This window comes from Miniopterus natalensis, chromosome 4 (genome assembly GCF_054644295.1).
Source record: "Miniopterus natalensis isolate mMinNat1 chromosome 4, mMinNat1.hap1, whole genome shotgun sequence".
NCBI lineage: Eukaryota > Metazoa > Chordata > Mammalia > Chiroptera > Miniopteridae > Miniopterus > Miniopterus natalensis.
Window position 1 is genome coordinate 25278257 of NC_142084.1, and position 25559 is coordinate 25303815.

The window sequence follows — 25559 nt, forward strand, 5'->3', positions numbered from 1 at the left end:
TTCTTATGTCAATTTTTGTTTAAAAGGTTGAAAATATAAAGATAAGTGAAATAGTAAAATGCTCCATATAGTAACTGGAGGATGAGCACTCTCCAATAACAAGCTTTGTGCCCACCCATCCACTCAGAAAGAAAGGCATCAATGGGGAAGGTCACATACTTGGCTCTGTTGGGAAAATGCTCATTAGGCGTGAGAGAAGGCTATGGACTGCTCGTAAGACTTTGGTGTTTCCACATGTCATACAGGCAGCGATTCCACGCTGCAGGGGTTTGAAGCTACTGAGGATGGCTGGAGACTGGAGAACAGTTAGCAAGAAACTCAGCACTTCCAATCCTGTGCAAATATTTCCATAGTTAACTTGATTAGGCTGCTCCTGGAATGGAGAACACAGGTCACACGCAGATGAAATACTCCAGTATACTGAATTATAGTCAACCAAAATTTAAAACAATGTGCTACTGAGTATTTAGAAATGAAGTAAAAAAAAAAACAGTAAAGAATGAGCACATGATACATATAAAAACATGTGACTACCATATTTTATTAATACAGCAGGACTTCATGTTTAATAAATTTGCTTTAAATATTTAGTCAAAACTTTTTTAAAGCTCATGAAAAATATTCAATATTAAATGTTAAATTTTTGAAAATCACTAAAATCTGGTCTAAAAAGGCAAATACTACAATGCATTTTGTCTCCTTCCACCTTTTTATTTAAAATGCAAATATTCTTCCAATAAGAAAGTATCTTTGAAACTCTGTATCATGAAATCAATCTAACAGATGATACCAGAATTAAAAACAAACAAAACAAAACAATAAAATAGAAAACAGAGTCCATGGTTTGCAGTAAAGTATTGCTTCATGAAACTTTGTTTCTATGGTTTATACATATATGTGTATGCACTGGATTGTGAGGTAAAATCTCACTATGGGGAAAAGGTGGAAAGGTGTGAGCACAGCATATTGTGCTATGAAAACATTAGCCTATTTACTTATGGCTGAGCTTGACTTAACTATGATTGTATGTGATAGGAAAGAATTTGACTTTCCAAAGAGAAATAAATCTGCAGACAATCCAGAACTTATACATCAGGCTGGAATCAAAGCATGCGCTAGAGACTTAGGGGCATATGATCCTACTGTTTTCATAACACAGGTTACCTCTATAACCTTTCAAAAAACTTAAGCAACATTAGTCTTTGCAATGCAAAATAACAAATGTTTACAATAGGTTAGCAACCCCCAGAAAATTATAGGATCAAGGATTTTATAAAAACAAAACAAAACCCACCAAATAATCAGCATTAGGGGCTATTTCTTTGTCTCTACAGTGCTCAATAACAAATTCTATGTCCACCTGCTTTAAAAATTCAAGTTTATTTTAAAGGCTATTGCATAAATCAACTAAAAATGTTTATTTCAAGCCAGCCAGTAGGTCAATTTTAAAAATGAGACTTCAGAAGGCTAGAGAACTATTATATTTTCAAAACTAACTATACTCGGTGCTGGGGGGTGAAAGCTGAGGTTTTAAAACCATTTTCGGGTAGTGAAATTCCCTCCTTATTGGCAGTATGAAAATTAAATAAAATCTCATTTAAAAAGGCCAGAAGGGGGAGCCCTCAGGCACTCTGGACACTACCACTCCTCAATCAGAGACCCCCAACAAGATGGTGAATTACAGGCTCCAATAGGAAGAATTGTCAATTACAGATCACAACAGGAAAAAACGCACACTACCTTATTACTCCAGCCAGAAGAGTTCCTCCCTTGCCCAGCAACTTATCCAACAAGAAACAATAGCTACCCTGAACTCTCCATTTCCTCCATCCCTCCAACCGACTTTTCTTCAAAATCATCCCTCTCACACTCCTCTTTTCTCTCTAGAAAGTAACGTTCCTCTCCTTAGCTTGCTGGACTTGCACTATGGTTTTTGCTATAGCATGCAATTCTTCTGCTATTCCCACTTTGCTGGTAAAATAACTGGCTATTTTATTTTTAAGGTCAACAGCAGCCAGAAGACAAAGTGGAAGGGGCCACAACTAGACAAAGGAATGAAGGTTCAGATTTTGGTGGCCTAGCCCCAAGCCCAAGCAATTGCAACAGATCCCCACACCTACCACACTCATCAGCAGCTTGTCGAACCACTGGAGTTTGAGCTCAGACTTGGACCACATGTCCGGTCGCAAGGCAGTTTTCAGGAGGGTCACACAACGGCGAGAAAGCACCTCCCCAGGAGACCCGGCAGTGTTGGTGTTGTCGTTAACCTGGAAGTTCACTCAATTCAAGCCCACATTTCACTGCATAAATCTTCAGTCATTCTGTGACACTGCTTCTTTCCCATGCCCCACACCCTTGCATTCCTGCTCTCCACCTCACAGCTACCCACCTCCCACTGGACTCAGCTCAGCCCTCTCTGCCACGGGGACCCTCCCCACAGGACCCTCCCTCTCCCTTACATTGGGTCAGTGGTGATTTGCAATCATTTGTGTAATTGATTGATTAGTGTCAAGAGGTTCCCTGAGGGCAGGATCTGTTCTCCTCCCTTCTGAACCTACTAAGCTGTGTCTAGCACACTGCAACAGGCAAGAAAGTAGTGGTTGAATAGTTTAATACAGTGATTTTCAACTGGTGTGCCACAAGAATTTTTAAAGCATGTAATATCTGACTACTTAGTCAGGAGCACTGACCTCTTTTCCCTTAGACTGTCAAATAAAAAAATGACAACAGCCAGCACAACAGCCATCCAGGTTGAATGAATCAAAATTATATCTATATTTTTTGTCAGATTGGCAAAAAATATATTTTTGGTGTGCCACAGAATTTCAGTAATTAGCTTATGTGTGCCGTGAGATGAAAAAGGTTGAAAATCACTGGTTTAGTAGGTTCTTTTCAGTACTGGGAAAGCCTCAATAGTATTGCAAGACACATTATTTTGTTTAATAATTATAAAAACTGAAGATTACTAAATTTTTAAAAAAAAAACATAGAAAAATTTCATTTATAATATTTCTTTGAAATACAAAAAGGAACAGTTTCAAAAATAGATCACCAATAACTCCATGAAAACCAATATTGATATGAGTGCTTGCATTTATTTATTGATTTTATTTATTGATTTTAGAAAGAGGAAGGGGGAGAGGGAAGGAGGGAGGAAGGAGAGGGAGGGAGAGGGAGAGTGAGAGAAAGAGAGAGAGAGAGAAACATCGACTGTTGTTCCACCTATTTATGCATTCATTGGTTGCTTCTTTTGCGTGTCCTGATAAGATCAAACCCTCAACCACAGTGTATCAGGACAACACTCTAACCACCTGAGCTACCCAGCCAGGGTGTATTTAAGTTAATTGTTGTGTTGGACTATCCCAACACCTTTATGAACTATGTAACTTGGAATTTAAATAATTTGCCCAAGATCACTGAACTACCATGTTTCACCAATACCACAATTCCATTAATTATTAGATATACCATTACATTATCACCACTAAGAAAAAAGTATTTCTTAAAAGTCATATAAATTATAAGACAAAGCAGATTTCAGAATTATTAGCATGTCATGAAATCAATGAAATCTTCCATGAAAGTGACAACTACCTGTCAAACCTTGGTTTGTCTATTTCTTTTTTGACTAAACTGTCACAGACAATATTCTACAGTTGACCAAGTAGTCTTTGTTCTGAAGAATCCTTAACACACGACATTCAGAATCCGTACCTGACAAGCCACTCTGATGAGGAAGTTGACCACAGCGTCCGTGTGCTGTTTATCAATGGGCTTGGCCAGAAGGGAATCCGCTCCAGGCAGTGACTGGCTCCTCCCAAACACCTACAAAGTCAGGAAGAGCCTTCTCAACAAAGCATTCCCGTGTATGGCCCTGGCTCCTGCAGCCTGCTAATAGGGAACACGTGCCATTCTGGGCACTGGGGACACAAGAGGCAGGCATGGTGTCCACAAGACAACTAATAAACAACCAGCCACAAAGAAAATAATGGGTCATGTGGTCAAGACTGGAAGGGAGAGTGGTCCAGGAAGTGAAAGAATGACACCAAGGTGCCTCTATGATTGAGAAAAGCCAGCATGAGAAGAGAGGACTGAGCCAGTGAGAGGTAATGGAGCGAGTGAGCAAGTCCCAGTGAGCACAGAACTGGTGTCTCTGAGGTGGAGGAAAGGCCTGTGTGACTGGAGCAGCGTGAGCAAATGCAGGGGCATAAAGGCCATCAGAAGGGCCAGGTCCTGTGGCACTGAAGGCCAGGGTCAAGGGGAAGGATTACTGATGGAAAAGACAGCCTGTCTTCATTTTTTAAGTTTTTATTTGAAAACAGTCACAAGAAGTTATTACAGAGGTCCCATGAACCCTTCCCTTCACTCAGCTTTCCCTGGCTTAAATTTTAAAAACGACTTTTTTTGGTACTCTGCTCTGTGAAAAGTGAGATAAAAGAGAGATAAAAGTGAGACAAAGAGAGATAAAAGGGGAAGGGTGAGAGGAAATGGAAGGCAGTTTCAGTAATCCCAGGGAGAAGCGACCGGGGCATCTGCTTGCACCATGATGGTGGGAACAGAACTGAGAGAAGAGGATGGGTGTTCGTAGCTGGCCGGCCAGGACTTGCTCTTGACCAGATGTTTGGAGAGAAGAAAATGGACAGATTGCAGATGGTTCCAGGTTTCTAATTTGAGCACAGGGGAAATGCAGGGGCCATATACTCAAGGAACAGAGTGGGTGGGAGGGAGAGTGAGTACCCACAGGGCCCTCTTGGTGCCCAGCTGCCCTCCAAACAAAAGAGGACATGCTATCTGCACGGGGACATGTTGTCAATGAATTTTCTTGCCCCAAAGAGTTTCTCTTGATGCCTTTCTGCAGGTAATTAACTATTATCATCAGCATTCTAATGGTATTAAGTGGCACAAAGAAAAACGTGTCTGGTAACTTGGGAAACACCTCGGGTCAGTAGCATGTCACTGGGTTTCTCTCTGTGGCGTGCAGCCCTTCCCAGCTATTTCCCTGGCACTGTGCTGGGCACTTAGCCCACATTCCAAGTTTGTTGAATAAATGAACAAGCTCCCACAGGAAGCATAGAGCCTATAAGAGGAAGCACACGGCTTACTGCACTGATTGCGCCCGTGGCCGTCCTGAAGCGTTTCACTTCCTGGGCGGAATCCACTGACAGGCCCCTCTTAATGGAAGATGAGACAGAGGTGACGCCTTCTCCACTGGAATTCTGGTCCATCTCTGAGTCAGGCTTAAAAAACAAACGCATGTGACTCTACTGATCTCTACAGAGAAGCGTAAGGAATACAATCAGGGATGGATGGCGCGGGAGGGCGAACATCTCTACCTGCTGGTCCTTGATCCTCTGGAGTTCCCACTTGATGACAACTTCTGACAGGTCCACAGCCAGCCTTCTCTGCTCAATGGTGACGCTGGGGGTGAAGCCCAACTTCTGCATGGCACTGACCATGTGCTGGACCAAGTGGTGCCGCACTGGGTAGTACACCTGTGGGCACAGGACTTGTGTCACCCCAGGGATGTTGTGCTGTGACCCCAGCACACATATGCACATGGACACATACACATACACACCACCTGCCTCAGCCCCAAAACACTCACATAAGCCAACCTCCTGTTCAAGAATTCTGAACCATAACTTCAGTGAGGAAACTCTCATTACCTTATGTGTGTGTTTATCATTTCTCCCATCCCTGGTTGAGTTCCAATAAAATAGTGTATTTTGGCATTTTAGTATCATCTTTTAAAAATGTTGAAACACTGATTCTCTTTAGGTAGACAAGTCTAGTCACCTGAATCAAATTTTACACTTGCTATCATAACAGTTTAGCCAGGCCGAGAAGCTAATTCCCAATTCTAAAAGAGCGGGCTACAACAGCGTTCAACTCAATACCACTAATTCCTTTCTCCTCTACCCAAAATCTACAAGTACTTATATATTTACAGTATTTACCTTTGTTGGATTTACATAAATCCAACAAAGTAGACAATTTAGCTACAGAGAGGAGATGCCAACAACAAGAACAACTTTTTAAGCCAAGTTACCAAAATCTAGAGTTAATGATGACTCCACCCAAAGTAACAATTCATATGTATCCAGTTAACTAAGTATTTATTTACAAGAAAAATTCAGTCTAGACAGAAACATTCTCTAAACTATAGCCATACACACATGCACACACACACTAATCAATGGACCTGAAATACCTTTACTAAAAGATTAATAACCCCCTATTATTGCAGAAACTGAAAAAAAGGCAAACTGTCCAAGCAAATGCCTGAAAATGCATCAGACATCAATCTACAGTACTTTCTATGTACCTTAAAATGCTGCACTATCAAATGCAAAATGTGAACGAGCTGAGGAACCGTGTGCCCCTCCTCCACAATGATCTTCCTTGTCCAGTGGGTCAGCATCTGGTGCCCATCCTCCATTCTGGCTGGCACTGCCGGAGTCAGAATGGCCATTGCTTGTCTGACAATTGCTCGAGCTTCCATTGCATGGGCCTTGAGAAGACTGTGAAAAACCTAAAATGAGAGAAAGTCTTACCTAAGATGAGAATAAAGGCTTTAAAAACAATCTCTTAGAACCAAGGCATATTTCTGCGAAACAAATTTTACAAAATTCCTCAAGGTGCTCTTACTGGGAAACAATGTAGTGGCTTTCTCCTTCATTAAGTTTTGACCAATGAATACATTCATTCTAATATTGATTGAGCACCTATTATGTGCCCATGCCTGGGTAGGGTGGAGCACACCAAAATGAATGAGCCCTGGCACCCTGCAGACATCAGTGTCTACCATAACTTGTGGGAAGTTACTCGAGGTGTACAAGTCATTTCACTCTGGCCACAGTAAGAAAAATGGAGTGAAAGGGGCCAAGATCAGAGACAGTGAATGGTGAAGTGCTTTTGTAAGTAAGTTCAGAGGAACACAAAAACCACCCAATAGTATTGAGGGTGGAGGGACAAGAAGGGTGTTGGAAATCAACAGGACATGCCCATGCCTTGACGCTAGGGAGAATGAGAGAGCATCACAGATGGCCCTCAGGTCTCCGGCCGGGATGACTGGGGTAGAGCAGTGCCAATCACAGAAACTGTATTTATATCTCAAGTGCCTGTGGGAGGTGATGTCTGAGGGGCCACTGGTTTTATCAGGGCCTGAGGTTTAATACCACAGACATTCACAAAACGCAGTGGTCAGAGGGAAACAAAGAACAACCTCACAGAACAGGACAAGAGCAACTGCCTACCAAATGCTTAAAGGGAAAGACAGATTGGACGCTCAAGTCTGTTATTACACTGAACTCTTACACAGAGACAGTAACCAACCCACTCAGGGTCATGGAAATCCTGAGTGGAAGAAACAACTCAAACCCAGGGCTGTCTGACAACAAAGCCTAAACCACCGAGAGACTCTGAGAAGACATACTCAAGATCAACACAGCAGAGGGCTTATGAGGGTTCAGAAGTATCCACTGTCTAAAGCAAAGGAGTGGGCTGGGGCGCTTGACCAAAACATTTTCAATGGAACGAAGAACTGGAAGCCAGAATGCAATGAATGCAATGAATGCAATGGGTAGAGGAGCAAGAGGTGGACAAAGGAGACATTCTGTTTTCTTTTGAAGCTGTAGAGGAACGTGAGTGAGCAATAACTAGGGAAGAGGGAGAGAATGAATAATCGTGGGAGATTTCATAGTATGTATAAGATGGTAGAGACGAGCATTACTGACTGGCATTGGGGAAAAACAGAAAAGGAGAGGTCACAATGGTACAGGAGCAGTGGGTACATGTGTGGAAATGCAGGTGATTGTTGGGCAGACATGAGGGAACCTTCCAAAGTACCTGAAGGACAATTTTCTTATGTATTGCAAATTTGGCAATAATGTGTGCCAGCAGTAAGTGTCCACTGTATTTGCAGGCTGGGTCTACACAGGCCTTGGAGAGCAGGCAGGGCCAGGCAAAGGTCATCAGGCGGCGCAGCTTGCTGTTGCGATTCTTGTTGTTGTCGTGGATGTGGTGAGGAGCGTGCTCCACCAGCAGTGTGGCATACTGCAGGAGGTAAATCCTCAGGGAGTCCAGCATGTCCGCCTGCTTCTCTGGGTCCAGGACCTACGGGGAAGACAAGCAGAAAGGAACTCCTGCTTTAAACCTTACACACACACATCTATCTATAGTATTAAGTTTTACAATGAGGGACCAATAATGTCACATCAAGTTTCCTTTAATACATAAGGATTAGAAACTCACTGAAGTTATTTCAACATTGCAGAAAAAGGGGCAGGCTTATAGCGGGAACGCAGAGGGCAAGGTGACTTGATGTGGGAAAAGAGGGCTTCCTCTTTGATACAAGGTGATTTAGGGCTGAGTTTCTTAGTTTCCAGTAGTTGAAACTTTTTTTCCTGGTCAATACTAATTATCTAGTCCTTATTTTTCAGTATTAGGATCAGAAAATGTTACCTGGGGAAAAACCTCTATTTTTTTAAAAATTGTTATAGTTTTCTATGTAATCAAGTATCTGATAGATTTTTGTATGTGTTTCATGGATATAAGAAAAAAATGTACACTCTCTGAGGAATATTCCGCATGTCTCTATTAAATCAAGTATTGTAACTACACCATCCAATTCAGCTAAGTATCCTTAACTATTTCTGTCTTCTGGAACATCTGAAAGGCTGAAACCTTCCATCACAACTTTGTCTGCATCAGGGTCCCTGCAGTGCCCTAAGTCATCCTTCCCCCGTATTCGCTGTGGCCCCTCCCCAGGGCTCCAGCCTGCCCAGCACCATTTACCCTCATCCAACATTTGAAATCCCAACTCCTCACTTCTGCCAAGTCTGTGTGGAGACCAAAAATAATTCCTTGGGCTTAGCTCACATTCCCTTAGCAGGGTGGGACTGGGGTTAAAACTGAAGGAACGGACAAAGATTAGGTAAAGAACAGTAACCTGCAAATGTGTGAACAGTCACTCTACTTGGACCCCCAAAGGGAACAGTCAGCACACTGAGTAAGAAAACTATCCTTCCAAAGAGCGTTAATGTATATGTGGTGCCCTGCAGACCTGGAACGTCTATCACTGACAGCACTCAACCCATACACGGAACACTCAATCCAATCTAACAGCCTCAAGGCAAATACAACACCTGCCTGTGAAGCTCAAAAGCCTAACCTGCAGAGGACAGCCCAGGCTTTGTGAAAAGCACAGGGCAAGCATTTCTCAAAAAAACATTAAATTCAAAAAACCTCTTTAGTGCAAATTGGAAACACTATTATAAAAATGCAAGGACCTTAAAACCTAAGCTAAGTTCAGACATCATTCTGCCATAAAGATGTTTCATTAAGTTGGCAACAAAGGGTCACGGCAGCAACTGCATCCAGTCTAATATTCTCACTGGCTTTTAGTAGAGTCCTTTGCGAAGCTAAATATGAAAACAAAACATCAAAACTCTACTGACCAGCAATAGAAGTTTTTACAAAATAACTTTGATATCTGAATTTTCATTGAGATACATCATTTCTCACTGGAATATATTAATGTAGAAAAGTTAATTCAGCCCTGGCTAGTGTTGCTAAATGGTTAGAGCGTCGGCCCAAGCAAAGAAGGGTCTCAGGTTTGATTCCCCGTCAAGGGCATGGTGCACATGTGAGGGGCAGCCGGCCAGTGTGTCTCTCCCACATCAATGCTTCTCTTTCTCCCGCTCCCTCTCCCTCTCCTTCCCTTCCACTCTCTCAGAAAAGCAATGGAAAAAATATCCTCAGGTGAGAATTAACAAAACCAAAACAAAGATAACTCATTCCAAAGTGAGGTTGCCTTTAAAAATTCACTAATAAGAATTATAATACAGTAGTGTCTGCCCTCTCCCCCATGGTTTCGCTTTTCCCAGTTTCAGTTACCCACAGTCCACCATGTCCAAAAATATTAAATGGTAAATTCCAGAAATAATTCATAAATTTAAACTGCGTGCCATTCTGAGTAGCATGATAAAAATCTCTCGCCATCCCACTCCATCCCACCAAGGACATGAATCATCCCTTTGTCCACACTGTATACGCTCCCTGCCCATTTCACTTAGTAGTCATGTCAGTTATCAGGTCAGCTGTTGGGGAATAGCAGTCCTGTGTTCAAGTAACCCTTATTTATTTAATGATGGCCTCAAAGTGCAAGAGTAGTGATGCTGACGATTTGGACATGCCAAATAGAAGCTGTAAAGTGCTTCCTTTAGGTGAAAAGGTAAAAATTGTTAACTTAAGAAAAAAATCATATGCTGAGGTTGCTGAGATCTTCAGAAAGAACGAGTCTTCCACCTGAAATTGTGAAGGAAAAAGAAATTTGTGCTAGTTTTGCTGTTGTACCTCATGCAAAAGTTACAGCCACAGTGCATGATAAGTACTTATTTAAGGTGGAAAGGCACTAAATTTGCAAGTGGAAGACATGAACAGAGAACGTGTTGTGCCAGAAAGCAGCGAGCCTATACGACGATTTCAGCAAGGAAGCTCCTGAAATGAATGACACCAAGCCATTTACTACAATTCAAGATGGAGCTTACACAGATCCAGGAATAGGTCTGACACTGTGTCATCTCACAGCATCACAAGAAGGGTGAGTTCAGCACAATAAGATATTCTGAGAGAGAGTCCACATTCACATAATTTTTATTATAGCATATTGCTGTAACTATTTTATTTTGTTATTATTGTTAATCTCTTACTATGCCTAATTTAAAAATTAAACTTTACTGTAGGTATGTATGTACAGGAAAAAACACAGTATGTATCGGGTTCAGTACTATCTGTGATTTCAGGCGTCCAATACTGGGGCATCTGGGAACCCATCCCCCTATGAATAAATAATGCTCTGCTACAAGCTAATGGAATCAGGAAAAATTAAAGCCTTAGGGAAATTAGCTCATTTCAATGAATCCATCTCTCTCTCTCTCTCTCACTCATACACACACACGTACACACTCATCTGCCAAGCTACTTTGCAAGCCAATGCACTGTTAGTCAGTCACCTTGGTTATAAACACACTGGTGATGCTTTCTGGGTTATCGCCTTCTGGATTAGGAGGTCCTAAGAGTTGTTCTCCTTCCCCCTTCTCAAAGCTGTATAAGAAAGCAGGATTCAAGATATGCTGCAGAACCTACAAAAAATAATTTATAATAATGGAGAAGGAAAACAAAGCCATGCTCCATTTCTTTAATAAGGTGGGCAGGCCCACCGGTCTGCTCAATCTATAACCCATAAAGTTAGAACTCAATCAAGAGCAACTGATAATCATTACTTTTATTCCAAAGGTCAACTGGAAACGTAGGTTAAGTACTTGAGGAAAAGAGACGTAAGCTTGGTTACTCTTCTCACTTCAAATAACTCATTTTCTAAAAACAAGGTAACCACACCTGAAACCTAATAATTTTATTAACCTCAATAAATTCAATTTAAAAAAGTAAAAACTAACAAACTTCTTTCCAACACTGGTTCACTGCTGGATCTGTCTTATGTTTCCCAACAATGGCATTTTCCTCATAAATAGTCCAAACTACTATTTAAGTGTCAACAGAGACACAGCAGAACATAAAACTGTCCTTGGTTCCCTAGGTAATTAGCTCAAACACCCATGGCCTCTACTGTGTAACAGCGGGACCCACCTTGGCTTTCAGTTCATCTCCGAAGTTGGGGTCACTGAAATCCACAAAGTGAAAAAACAGGGCACGCTTTTGAGCAATGCTATAATTTTTGGGAATCTCTTCCTCCATATACTCTTTTAAGAATGTCATGTTGCAGAGAAAACGACCAGTAAAGGCTCGGAGCAGCTGGAACAGCAATTCTATATCTCCATAATTCCTTCTGAAGGGTCAAATAAGAAAACAGGTTAAACTGTGGCAAATTTCCTAACTTGTCTAATTTTAAATAGCTAAGTTATAGCCCATTTTCTATACCAGGGGTGGGGAATCTTTTTTCTGCCAAGGGCCATTTGGATATTTATAAGATCATTCACAGGCCATACAAAATTATCAACTTAAAAATTAGCCTGCTATATTTGGTCAAACATTTAATTAACTCACCCCTAATGTCACGGCTGGAACTGCTTCTCTGGTGAGGCCTTGGCGGGGCCAGACCAAAATATTTTGCGGGCCATATGCTGCCCCTGCTCTATACCAATGAACCACGGCTATATACAAATTAGTAAAGACTGCGTATTGGATAAAATGAGTCACTTGATATAAAGCTCAACAGGTGCACCCACTTGCAATAATTCAGCAAACAGTAGGCCAGCAGCTTGGGCTCCTTCCAGTTCGTGGCAGCCATGTTCTCCTTCCGGTGTCTTTCTTGAAAGGTTTCACTGATCCACACGCGTCTCAGCTGGCTCACCAGAGAATGCTGATTGGCCAGCCAGGAGTCATTGTTTTTAACTATAATACTTATAATCTGTCAAAGAAGAGACAATTAGGTGACTGGCAGGGTTTCTGTGTCTCAACTAAGCTTTTAAGATTTCAGATGTCTAAATGAAGGGGCGCTACCTTGATGGCCTGAAACTGAAGATCCAGGCGCATTGTGCTGGTGCTGGGTGAGCCAGGACGCATGGCAGTCTGAGTACCGCCAGGCAACAGCAGAGTGATGAACCTGTTGGGGTTAGCTGCCAGCACATCTCGCAGAGGCCTGGCATCTTTGTGTTTTAAAAAACTCTGAAAATAAAACAAAACAAGCTGTTTTAAGCTAATTTAAAAAATCAAAAAAGATTTAGATGATATCAACTCTAAGGTTCTTTCTAAATCTCTAGGCAGGCTGAAAAACAACACTGTAAACACTCTTTTTTAAAAATGCTTCTTGGCAGAAGCTCTCCCTCCCAGGAGCACACCCGTGCCTTTCCCCTCTCACTCCCCCCACAGGCATGCAGCTCCTAAACTCTAAAGGACCCCACAAGGCTTGCAACCAAGGAGCAATGGGTAGGGGCAGTTCATCCCAGGCAAACCCCTTGACCCTGTCCCCAGGACCCCTTTTCACTGACTTCTTAGTGACCCAAAGCAGCCCAACCTAGGCTCATTTCCCCACTTAGTCCCTCTCCTGTTGCTTCTTCTATCCTAGGCCTTCCCTTGTTTCACTGTCCTCAGATTTAATAAATGTACTCTAAAATTTTAAAAATAAATGCTTTTTAACCAGTAATCACACTTTATGATTATGATTTTGATAATCCTGCAGTTCATTCATTTGCTACCACCACCAAAATCTACAGAGAGGAATTCCTGGACTTTGAAGTCTTTATATACACAACAATTTTTCTAATATTCAAATATATTAAGAGAAAAAGAGAGCCTAACACTGAACAGTGAGATATGAATTTCAGATCCTAAGAGCATACTGGCTGACACAAAGGTTCAGGGACACCCAATTCCGGCTCCTCGTGCTGTTACCATAAACATTCTGCTCCACTGAGGATCATTCAATGTTGCCTCCATCATGAATAGCTCCACCGTCTGGGATGGGTGCCGAGTCAGAAACTTGATTAGAGGCTCTCTGAAGGGACTGCCAGCCTAGAAAACACATGATGGAAACATCTCAGGGCTTGAGGCTTTTCTTGGTCTACCAGCCTAACAGGGTAGGAATATATATTTCTTTCTTTTTTTTTTTTTTTACTGACTTAGAGAGAGAGAAAGAGAGAGCAAAAAAGAAACATCGATTTCATCGATTTGTTGTTCCACTCATTCATGCATTCATTGGTTGATTCTTTTATGTGCCCTGACTAGGGATTGCACCCAAAACCCTGGCATATTGCGATGATGCTCTAACCAACTGAGCTACCCGACCAGGGCCGGGGGCATACATTTCTCCCCCTTGTAACTGCTTCTGTGCTAACAACCATAAGCAAATAGTAATATCTAACATCTTTATACTGTTATAGAGTAATCCATCTAAAATATAACAAAGTGAAAATATTATAAGCAACAGATAAAGGAAGAATCAGAGTTAATCCTATGTTTGACTGTTACCTCAATCAACATAGCCCGTTCTGTTTTCATCACAACCTCTAACAAAGGCTTGACCAGAGTTTGAGGTGCAGCTGGGATCAGATGAAAAAGGTTTATAATTGCTGAACAAATTTTCATTTCCTAATAAAGAAAACCAGAAATTACAAAATAGGCCAATTAATTTCACTAGCTAGAGATATCAACATTACTACAGACCCTACTATGGTCTAGTTGCATTCGCAAGGCTAGCCACCAGAAGCAAAGAATTAACGTATAAAAAGCACAACTTACCAATCCCACATTATAGCTGTAGCCTAAGCAAACTAACTGCCCTTGGCCTTCAGATGTCATCTGGAGGAGAGGGGGAACTGACTACACCTGACGTGATTGTGCCGTGTTTGCCTTCTCACGCACTGACAAGTGTTGTAAGTGACCTGACAGTTGCCCAGGCTAGCCCCTCACAGAGGAGGGTATGACGACCATGCCTGTGGTTGTGAGAGTGTTAGGATTCCCTCAGTTTTCTGGGACATCATGGGGTCTTCCCAATGTACTAAGGTCTGAAAGCAAAGACTTATTTTGCCCTCAGAACTTAGCACAAAGTCCTCAAAAAATACTTAAGTATTACCCTGGAAATTAAATATCAATGTAAACAAATGACTGACCATGGTACTAATTATTTGTCAACCAGGCCTAAAAATAAAGCTGACAACTGCTTTTACTGAATCATTGAAAAATGTGGAAAACCAAGAACTTTTTTAATATGCTAACAGCTCAGTGGCCAATTGCTGAGCATTAATCCAACTTTCCGTTCTCAGTTTCAGTTTCCCCAGTTTTGTGTCTGCAATTCAAGGGAATTCCCCATGACCGTAGAGAAGGGAAGATTCCCTAATGCACCACCCTGAATGGTGTGCAAGAGGATTTCCATTGCTCTAAGCACAGTAAAATGGGGATGAGAAACACTAGGCATTAGGGCCCATGTCCCATGGCATTTGAGATACTTTAAACCAAAAGACAAAACAGTGAGATGGGTAAGAAATGAAAAAAATCAGCTCACTGTCACCTCCATATCATCTCTAGAGTTCTTGCCGACAGTCTTTTCAAGTCTTGGGACAGAGCAAGTTCTATCCTGAAATTAGAGTAACATTCTCGTAGTGGTCCTTTTACATTATAGTTTTTTGTTTTCAAAGCGCTGTGGCAAAACCACTTCTTTCCGCCTTCGCATTCCACTGGAGGACAGGAATAGCATATCATCATCCCCACTTTACAGGAGAGGGAAACCTCAGTCTGACTGTGAGAAGCCCAGCATTGTGACTACATCAGTGCGGTGTGCGTGAACAGGAGGTGCAGGGGAGCAAGGAGGTTCTAAAACTCAAGGCAGTCCGTCAGTGTAACTATACCACTCCTCCCAATTTCTACCAGGTATAATATATGCTTTGAGGAGTTTCCTCTCCAGAGGTTGTTAGATGTATGAGTTCAAATGAACTATGAGAGCAAAATCCAACAAAATCTTAAATATTGAGATGCTGATATTCTAACATGTAGAAAACCAGAGAACTTAGAATCTTGTTTAAAACATCCTAAAAGAAAACATGCGTGACACCCGGACAATTCACAGCAATGATACTAATACAACTCTGCCACAGACAGACAATACGGCTCACTGCACTCAAAGGCACAACGCACTCTGTCCACCACAGAACCACAAGTCACAGCAAAACCAAATACGACCACGACCCCCTCCTGCGCCTCCACTGAAATTCTCACCTCTACCCCTTCCATGGCAGGCTGAACCAAAACAAAAATTACAGCATGAAAAAAGGCAACAAAAAGGTATAAAGAAAAGAAAAGAAAAGAAAATATAAACTGTTCTTCACATTGCAAGTCATAAACTGACTTTTAATAGGTTGTTCTCACCTCAAACTGACAGAATGGAGACAAGGAACATCTCCCGCACTCTGAAATGCTTTCCTGAGGATGGGGAGGAAAATCATCTTTTTTCTATTTATGTTATTTACATTCAAAATTCCCATATACTCATACACAGTCAGGGTTATTGGGGTAAACAAGACAGTAAAGACACAATTATCAGAAAGCACACAATAATTAGTAAATGCTCAACAGCAAAAAAAAAAAACAAAAAAAAAAAAACAACCAACCAAAAAAAACCACCTTCCACCCTTCAGATGTCAAAATAGCCCTTCAGATAGTGTCGAATAGAGTGTATTCCTTCCATACATCAAATTTTTTAAAACACAGGAATTTTGAAATTCCTGTCTAGGGGAGAAACTAAGACCTTACTGTATGCAAATATATATAAATAACTATTCTATTCAAGCTCTTTTGTGAAGTGCTAAGACATTTTTAAAAACCTCTTTCCCAGCTAAAGTCTTCTGAAAATGTCCCAGGGGGCTTAAGGCATGTCTGATGCCCCCACACCCAGGAGAACCCACAGGCTATGACTGGATACCCAGCAATCTTGTCAAGTAAAGCCGCGCATGTACGCATGCACGTTGGGTGCATGCGTGTGTGTGCACTGCGTGTATGCGTGAGTGCGTGCGTTTTGTACAGACCTGGTGTAACAGGTGGTCGTGAGTTCTGCCCTGCTAAGTTCAATGCAAAACAGGCAAGCCTTCCTAAACACGATGTACAAATCTCTGATCTTTGGGGGTACCCAACATTACAAAGGAGCTTTATTTTTAATCAACTGTTTAACATGTCTTCAGTTATAGTTTCTCAATAAGGCAATATTATTTGGTGGTTTGACCAAATAGGAGCAAACTGCTTTCCAAGACTTACTCCCAATCCTAGGCAGCATGCACAAAAAGGACCAGGGCTCAAGGGCAGAAAAGGCAAGGCTTGGCCCTGGACTGAGGTAATGAGCTATGGCCATGCTGTCCTGGGTTCAGACCTCACGCAGCTGGGTTTTCCCAAGCAGCTCAGGGAATACACTCATCCGACAACCAGCATGTTTCACTGAGCAGGAGCTCAAGGATTTCCCGATACCCCCACTCCATCCCCTACGCAACTGCCCCCACCCCCAACCCTTCCAAGGAACTTGCTGTAAAAGTTTAAGGAATCTTTTTGATCTAATGTAAGTCATTCATCTACCCACGAGGTTTTTTAATGTTTATTCTCAAATGGCTGTGTGTTTCAGATAATTAACAGCTTACTGTAAAAACAAATATAAAATTGAGCAAAAATACCTAACAGATGAAAGATGGGGAGGAAAAGCACAGGAGCACTTGCACCTACTTCCAAGAGCTTAGGCTTTTAAAATACACTCTGCTCTCCCCCACGAAGTTTCCCTGACTTTTTCCCTGTTTATATAAGTAACAAACCTTCAAAGAGGTCGCGGATGGTACCAATCCTAAAAAAGTTTAAAAACCTGGTTTAGTTTTGCTTAGTTCACTCTTTAGAAGCAGCAAGAAACAAGACTTACATAAATAAAACACTTGACACAGAATGGTCAAAACAAAGCATAATAAAGCCAAAAAAAAAAAAATCAAGCTGGGATGAAACACAGCATCCGACAAACAGGCACAGGAGGGCAAAGGCCATTACGCCTCTGAGAGCTACAGAATTCCCTCCTCAGGACACAAAGGCACCGGGCAAAACAGAAACGCAGGGGAACGCAACCTCACTGACAGGACGAGCACCAACTTAAAAAATAGTTTAAAAGAATATTAACATGTACAGGTTAAGATTAGAGTCAAAACAGCAAGAGCCATTCATTTTTAAGAGACAAAATCTTTAATGACTGATACTGAATACTCAAAAAGATTTAACTAAAGTGTTTTAGTTAAATATGTGTTTTGAAGTACTGGCCATTTGACTTTTGCCAAACAACAGGGGTGGGGGATTCAGACCCAGAAAACATAAATTCTTTTATTTTTATGTAATGTTTTATCACATTCTCCTTAGTGCTTTATTAAGTCCTAAAGTCACTACTTGGTTTCATGAGGTGATGATGACAGAAAGCGATGGAGAACAGCTGAGGGGTGCACCACCGTGCAAACAGCAGCTGCCAAGAATCGTCTAGAAAATACACTTTATACACTTTAAAGCAAAACTAGCAAAACTGAAATACTAACATTACAAGCTTCCAAAAATTCTCATCAACAAAAAGTCATATTAAAGTGAACAAAGGGAGATTTTAAAGAAACACAAAAAAGAATGTTTTCAACAATTAAAAGAGAAACTTTGTAAAATGTAATGCTAATAAAATATGTTTAACAATTTAAATGGACTATAATATAAAGCTAGATTCTGACCGACACTTTAATTAACAGATAATGGCAGTGCCCGGCAGGGTGGCCCTTCCCAGAAACAAACAAGTCACTCACGTTTCCGTCGCTCCTCTGGCCCCCTTTATGGGTGAGGACCACCACTTCCATCCACTTTCGCAGATGTTGCTGTTGGAAAAAATACATCCTTAGATATGCCTTCCTCACAACAGGAGCATTTCAATTCCAAAATGCTGCTTTTAGGTTACAACACACAGGTAATCTTTCATTTCCATCATATTAAAGTGAGAACGGCAGTGTTTCTGTTACTGAAACAGCCCAACCATCCAACTAGTGATGGGAATAATTGGCATTTGTTTATGTTCTATAAATAGAAGGCTGAAACCACCGTGCTACAAAAGAAAACACCCTGAAACCTGCCATTCCGATATCAGGACGTTTACCACTGTCCATCATTACTGCTGCCATCTTTCGACTCCAGTGCTAGACGTCACAGCTGTTCACTGAGCGCTGCGGTGCGCCCAGCACCACGGGGCAGAGAGGTGCACAGCGACATCACCCGCCCCTGGGGAGTTAGGGCTCCAGTGGGGAAAGCAAGGTACAGCACACAGGAGCATGCTGCGCGGAACAAAGATGGTAAGATGTGAGAAAGAGCCTCGGATGCAGGTTCAGGCCATCTGAGGGACACGTGCCAGAAGCACAAGGAATAGCGCTCGAGGCAGAGAAGGGGAGGGACAAAGGGCCTGAAGCCAGAAACAGAAAGATGGCTGCTGTGGGAGGATAGGGGCGTGGCTCAGCGGTTGAGCGCCGACCTAGGATCCAGGCGATCGATGTTTGATTCCCGGTCAGGGACCATGCCCGGGTTGCGGGCTCCATCCCCAGTTGGGGGCATGCAAGAGGCAGCCGAGATCAATGACTCTCATCATTGATGTTTCTATCTTTCTCTCCCTCTCCTTTCCTCTCTCTGAAATCAATAGATATATTTTTTAAAAAAAAAGAAAAGGAAAAAAGCTTATCATGAGGGAAACGGGCTCAGTGACTGAGCACAGTTCTGAAGGACATGACTAAATAAGGGCAAACGTGTCCTTGACCACCACACCTGGCAGAACACAGTGGACATGGGATATGTCGGGAAGACCCAAGCGACAAACACAAAACACCATCAACACGGGCCCAAGCTAGACTCAGGCAAGACAGTGCCAGATGAAAATGGCTGAACAAACAGTAACTTCAATCATTCTTTATCCAAGAACATCAACATTCTCTGCTTTTAGAGGATTGTGAACCACTCAGAAAGTGTCTATATTGCCAGAGAAAGAAAAAAAACCTGCTCAAAGACCTTACATGCATATATGCATAATCCATGGACACAGATAACAGTATTGGGAAGGCCTGTCGGGGGGTAGATGTGGGGTGGAGGGGATCAATGGGGGGAGACATCTGTAATACTTTCAACAATAAAGATAAAACTTTAAAAATATAATAAAAATTAAAAGATCTGGATAACAACATTTACTGAATGAATCTGAATGAATTCCCAGCTCACAGCAGATCTGAAGGGTTAGATTAGTGGTTAAGAAAAACAACAAGTTGCTTCAGGCAGGCATGCAAAGACTACAAGAAATGCCAGCTGAAAGAGTTGGAAGAGACAAATCATAAAAAGGAGACAAATATAAAAACATTAGGACATGGAGAAGGCAAGCACAAATCTCATCTATGAAAGCACCAATAGTTGCAATATTCTGTAAGATAACATGTACACTTGTGCTCTGATATTAATCGCTTACTTTAACCACACTTGTATAAATCGGTAGGTATGTATGTGCATTACATATATTTGGAATCTTAAATGGAAGTTTTTCAATTTGGAAAATTCACTTCCATATAATACTGCTTCCCAATTACACTCTTCTATTAGAGTATCACAATCTTTAGGGCTAATCATAACACTATCAGTTCCCAGTCAGATGTCTGGGTCGTTGTTCATCTTTTAGGTGTCTATAAAGAAACTAGTATGTAAGGTAAAAACCTGTGTGGTTTTCATATACACATATATCTACACTCCATACACACTATATCTGTATCTAAATCTAACTATCTGCTCATTCCTGTTTACAGTTGAGGGTAAGGTATATCAAAGCAAAACAAAACCAAAAACAATCCACCTCCAGTATCTTAAAATATCTACATGGCCAAAGGCTACTTATAAAAAATACATGCATGTTTGCAATAACATTTCATGAAATCATAAGCTGACAAATTTTTTTCTAAGTGTCTATTTACCAGAAGTAAAATCAAACACATAAGAAAGTTAATAGCTGAATCTCCTTCATCTGTTTACACTTCAAATTTAAACATTGCCAAACAGATTTTATTTGCATCATTATTTCCTTGATAAGTCTAAAAACCCAAAGGACTTCTCAAGTTCTTACAAGTTTTTCACTGCATCATCGTCTGCAGTAGCAAATGACTGGGAACAATGTAGACAGTCGTCAGAGAGGGAATGGTTACGTAAATGAGGGCATATCCCCATAACCAAGGACAATGTCCTCATAATACAGAAAGAAGAAGCACTGTATGTTCTGATATGAAATGGTGGGGCGGTAGGTAAGAAAAGCAAGACTTGTGTATGTATTATGCTTCCTTTTGTAGGAAACAAAAGAATATACACATGCCCTATTACAGATGTAAAAACCTCTAGGACACAGAGGACACTTAACACTGGATGTCTCCTGGAAGGAGACTTTTCGCAGCATACCATTCCATAGCCTTTTAATTTTAAACCATGTCAACATTATTACTTATTTAAAAAAATAATTCAAATGTCCAGGTTTATTACAGAGTATGTTTACATGCATTTGCCTTACCATCATCTGATCACAAAATTTATCATTGAAGGAGTTTGGGAAGAGCCTGGTAACCGAAGTCAAACGATTCACAACATTCAGCGTCAAGCTTCGATAATCCCCCAGCATCATCAACAAAGGTCGCATATGTGTATGGATTTGATCTACTTCTATGGTAGCACCTTCTAAAAACTATTTTAAAAGAAAGGTTACAAATGAAAACAGATAACAGATTATACTTCATAACAGAATGGAACTCATATGTAACTCTAGCAGCAAGTTTTGTATTCCTTGGGAAAATAAGATATTAAAAATAACTGCTGGTGGGAGTACAGGATTGTGCAGCCACTATGGAAAACAGTATGGAGTTTCCTCAAAAAATTAAAAATGGAACTGCCATTTGACCCAGTGATCCCACTTCTAGGAATATATCTAAGAAACCCAAAACACCAATCAGAAAGAACTTCTGTATCCCTATGTTCATAGCAGCACAATTTACAATAGCTAAGATCTGGAAATAGTCCAAGTGCCCATTAGTAGATGAGTGGATAAAAAAGCTGTGGGACATTCACACCATGGAATACTATGCAGCTGTTAAAAAAAAAAAGATCTCTTACCCTTTGGGACAGCATGGATGGACCTGGAGAGTATTATGCTAAGCAAAATAAGCCAGTCAGAGAAAGACAAGTATCACATAATCTCACTCATGTTTGAGCTATAATGAACAAAATAAACTGATGAATAAAATAGACCCAGAGACATCAAAGCATGAGAAAGATTGAGAAATCTCAGACGGAAGGCGGGGGTGGGGGAGAGAGATTAATCAAAGTACTTATATGCATAAAAGCATAACCCATGGACACAGACAATAGTATGGGGAAGGCCTGGGGGTGTGGTGGATGCAGGGTGGAGGGGGTCAATTGGGGGGGAAAAAAGGAAGGGGAACACCTGTAATACTTTCAACAATAAAGATTTTAACAAATGACAACAGCCATCCTATTATGAATAAATGAATCAAGTGTGAATGAATCAAAATTAAACCTATGTTTTGTCAGACTGGCAAAAAATATATATATATATACACACACACACACACATATATATATATTAAACATATATATTGACTACCCATTACTATTCACTATTTTAAAAGGTTCCGTATGACTATGGAGCCAGCAGAGACATTATTACAATCCAGTGGATATTAACAGGCAGATTTCCAGGCACACAGACAAGGTAAATAGATGTGTGTGAATTCTCCTAAGGCAGAACACGAACACGAACACGAACACACACACACACACACCCCCCACCCCACCCCACCCCACCCCCCACCTCTCTCTCTCTCTCTCTCTCACCTTTCTCATACAGGCTTCTCCAGCCTCCTGGAGCTCACTATTTGTGGAATTAAGTGCTTTGAAGAGTGCAGCAATGATCTTCTCTCTGGACTGAGGAAGGTAATTGCAGGCAGCAAGCGCATCTTTAGGAAGAGAAATCAATACAATCTCATTATTAACCTGAAAAATACAGGAACAATTTCCTAATCTAAAGGCTCTTACCAACAAAAAAAATATGCATGACTAAACCTCTTTCCTAGTATCTGACCTCAAGAAAGACAAAAGAACGCATGATCTCCTACCCACATTATCTAAGAGTGAAGTCAATAGCCTGCCAGGAAGGCCATGACAAATCTTACACTGTCCAGACAGGACGGAAAAGGGCTGAAGAGGGAACAAACGGGGTCCTCACTGACACTGCTGCCCCCACAACATCTTCATATACAGTGAGCATGGCTGACATGCAGGTAACTGCATACTGAATTCATACAGAGGGCATGGCCTTGAACTCCGGTAATGAAAGAACAGACACACACAGCCAGGCTCCTCTCCACTACTCATATCTAATCAGGCAGCCTCCTCCCAACTGGAGAGGTTAAACGCTTTGAAAATACAAATATTTTGAGGAAAGAGACACACCTCAATCCTATGTTTGTTAGGAGAACATCCTAGTAAGAGGAATGACCATGTTTGCTAATAGGAATGTATGAGGGGCACCCCAAAGGAAAAAACCCCACAGAAGAAGTGAGAAGCTGGCAAACATCCCTGCTCTGCACCTCCCTCACTCTGGATTACTGTGTCTTGAACACCCCAGCCCCATGCTCAGGTATTATGATCTCTGTGTCTCAGCTCCTCTACTGCTAATTCAAGGAGTCTTACAATATTTTACTAAGGGTATAAATATCAACAAATGAAGAGACAAAGTCAACTAAAAAAAACGTGTATTAGGCCCAGCCAGTGTGGCTCAGTGGTTGAGCATCGATCCAAGAAACAGGTCATGGTTCGATTCCCAGTCAAGACACATGCCCAAGTTGCAGGCTCGATCCCAGTAGGGGGCGTGGAGGCAGCCGATCGCTGATTCTCTCCCATCATTGATGTTTCTATCTCTCTCCCTCTCCTTTCCTCTCTCTGAAATCAATAAAAACATACGTTTTTTAAAAAACCAAAAAACTTGTATTGCATATTTATTTACAAAAAAGGGGGAAATAACTGTTTCTAAGCACAAGGGTGAGTACTGATATACTGTATTTTCCTAAACTTAGCTAAACACTTTGCTAAACACTGGTAACTAACATTCATGAAAATCTAAAAACAGTAGGATTCTCAAGTGGCTTCTGAATCATTACAAAGTCTATAAAGAATGTTGTATATCTTACTATATACTGAGTTGGATGGAAATGGCAATATATGAATGGTATGACAGCTCTCTTAAACCAGAATATTAGATTCATATGATAACTATAAAGAGTTTATTATAGAGTAAAATCCAGTTTAATACAGAGTAAAAAATAATTTAAACCCTAACAATCTATATAACCCCTTGACATCTCATTATCTAGTTTGATATAGTTTTTTATCCTGCCTTAAAAACAACATAAAAAGCCAAAAAAATAAACAAAAAAAGGCCACTGTCCCCTTTCACTTTTGTCCCCAGTTAACTTGTTTCAGATTTATATGAACTTACTTAGTGCTGCAATTCGCAAAGGCACAAGTGATGGAAGGCTTTTGTAACAGGGCAGCTTTGTTAAAGCTGAATCTTCAGCCTCGCACAAATTCAAAAGCTGCAGAAGATAAAGCAATTTTATTTAGCCTGCTCTTACGGTAAAGACATAATAACCTTGCAAATAAAAGAACACAGCAATCTGCCACATGCCCCACAATACAATTAACAACTGACAAACTAAACTCAAATCCTAAAGAATTTAAGTACCAAATGTGACTGAGCTTCCTTATTGTAAAGGAAACCCAGTCAACCTCATTAGTAAAATAAATTCTTACACACTTTCTCACCCACTGATACCATAATGTTTTTTCTTTACACAGAGAATTACTTTATCTAACTGCAAATTCCACAATGGCAGGTACATCTCCTCCTTGTTCAGAACTGCTTCCCAATGTCTTGAGCCAGTGCTCAGCAAATGTATGCATTGTAATTCAAATATCTGAGTGGTAACACCCTTTTTCTTTGCAAGTTCAGAAAAGCATAAATAAGGAAGTTGAAAGTGACTGGTGATACTGTAACTCAGAGATTCCAGGGGAGATCCTTCTGACATTTTACCATACCAGTATATCCTTATATATCTAATATCTAAAATACAACATATAGTGTTTTATTATTTCCCCATTCTATTTACATCTTCGAAAAATGGTATAGACTATACCATTTTTTTTCCTTGAAGATTCCCACCTAGTAAAAAATTTGAAACAGCAGAAAAGGATACACGGTGAAAAGCACTTCGAGCCACCCCTTATCCCACTCCCCTAGGGAGTCACCACATACTCCCCTTATATATAAAAGTGTGTACACACACACACAGATATAAATGCCTATGTCTATAGGTAACTACAATATAAGCCAGAGTTCCAAACCTGCCCACCTACCAGAATCCCCTGGGAAGCTTTCAAGAAGATAGATTCCCAGGTCTGACCCAAAATCTACTGAACCTGAATCACTGGAGAGAAGACTCAAGAGTCTCTATTTTTCAAAAGATCCTCATGTTTTGTTGCAGCAAGCACACTGATATACACTTAGAAAACCAGTTTCATTCCCCAAGATTCATCATTCAACACCACCAGGTTCTGCTCTGAAACTTAGTGAGGAATTTTCCATGCAGGTTAAAATGCATCTGCCTCTAGAATCACAGAGAAGCTGTCCTCCCACTTTCTGGTGGTTCTGCTGGACCCTCAGTCAAGTTTTATGAGCGATGACTCTTTATACCTTTATATAAGGTATGAAAGATCAAAGCTAGACCACATGATCAAATGACCCTATGTCCAAGCAAACACACACAGGACTTAAAAAAATCAAGAGGTAAGTTTTCATAATTGGAAATTCAGACTAAGTGTGCATCATGACGAATTTGCTTCCTTAGGACTTTTACCTCTGTTTACTCTGACAATGCCTGTGGGACTATGAGTCATGTCTTAAAAAACTTCAAATTGGG

At 41.0% G+C, this 25559-nt stretch overlaps 1 protein-coding gene across 12 annotated transcripts in view; it reads right to left on the bottom strand.

Annotated features, from left to right (window-relative positions):
• The window catches only part of TRRAP (transformation/transcription domain associated protein), a 115475-nt gene that overhangs the window by 46630 nt on the left and 43286 nt on the right, over positions 1–25559 (bottom strand). For 6 of the 12 annotated variants that reach the window (XM_087816420.1, XM_087816421.1, XM_087816422.1 and 3 more), the window contains 18 exons: positions 24080–24176; positions 22417–22538; positions 21080–21250; positions 18312–18380; positions 15029–15094; positions 13990–14109; positions 13414–13533; positions 12523–12687; positions 12249–12430; positions 11650–11848; positions 11016–11144; positions 7849–8115; positions 6326–6532; positions 5334–5492; positions 5103–5237; positions 3715–3825; positions 2121–2267; positions 160–373 (listed from right to left, as the gene is read on the bottom strand). In XM_087816420.1, coding sequence (XP_087672546.1) covers positions 160–373; positions 2121–2267; positions 3715–3825; positions 5103–5237; positions 5334–5492; positions 6326–6532; positions 7849–8115; positions 11016–11144; positions 11650–11848; positions 12249–12430; positions 12523–12687; positions 13414–13533; positions 13990–14109; positions 15029–15094; positions 18312–18380; positions 21080–21250; positions 22417–22538; positions 24080–24176 — 2680 coding nt within the window. Of the gene's footprint in view, positions 1–159; positions 374–2120; positions 2268–3714; positions 3826–5102; positions 5238–5333; positions 5493–6325; positions 6533–7848; positions 8116–11015; positions 11145–11649; positions 11849–12248; positions 12431–12522; positions 12688–13413; positions 13534–13989; positions 14110–15028; positions 15095–15882; positions 15937–18311; positions 18381–21079; positions 21251–22416; positions 22539–24079; positions 24177–25559 lie in introns of all 12 variants that reach the window. The other 6 variants (XM_087816430.1, XM_087816426.1, XM_087816428.1 and 3 more) reach the window with 2 other exon arrangements.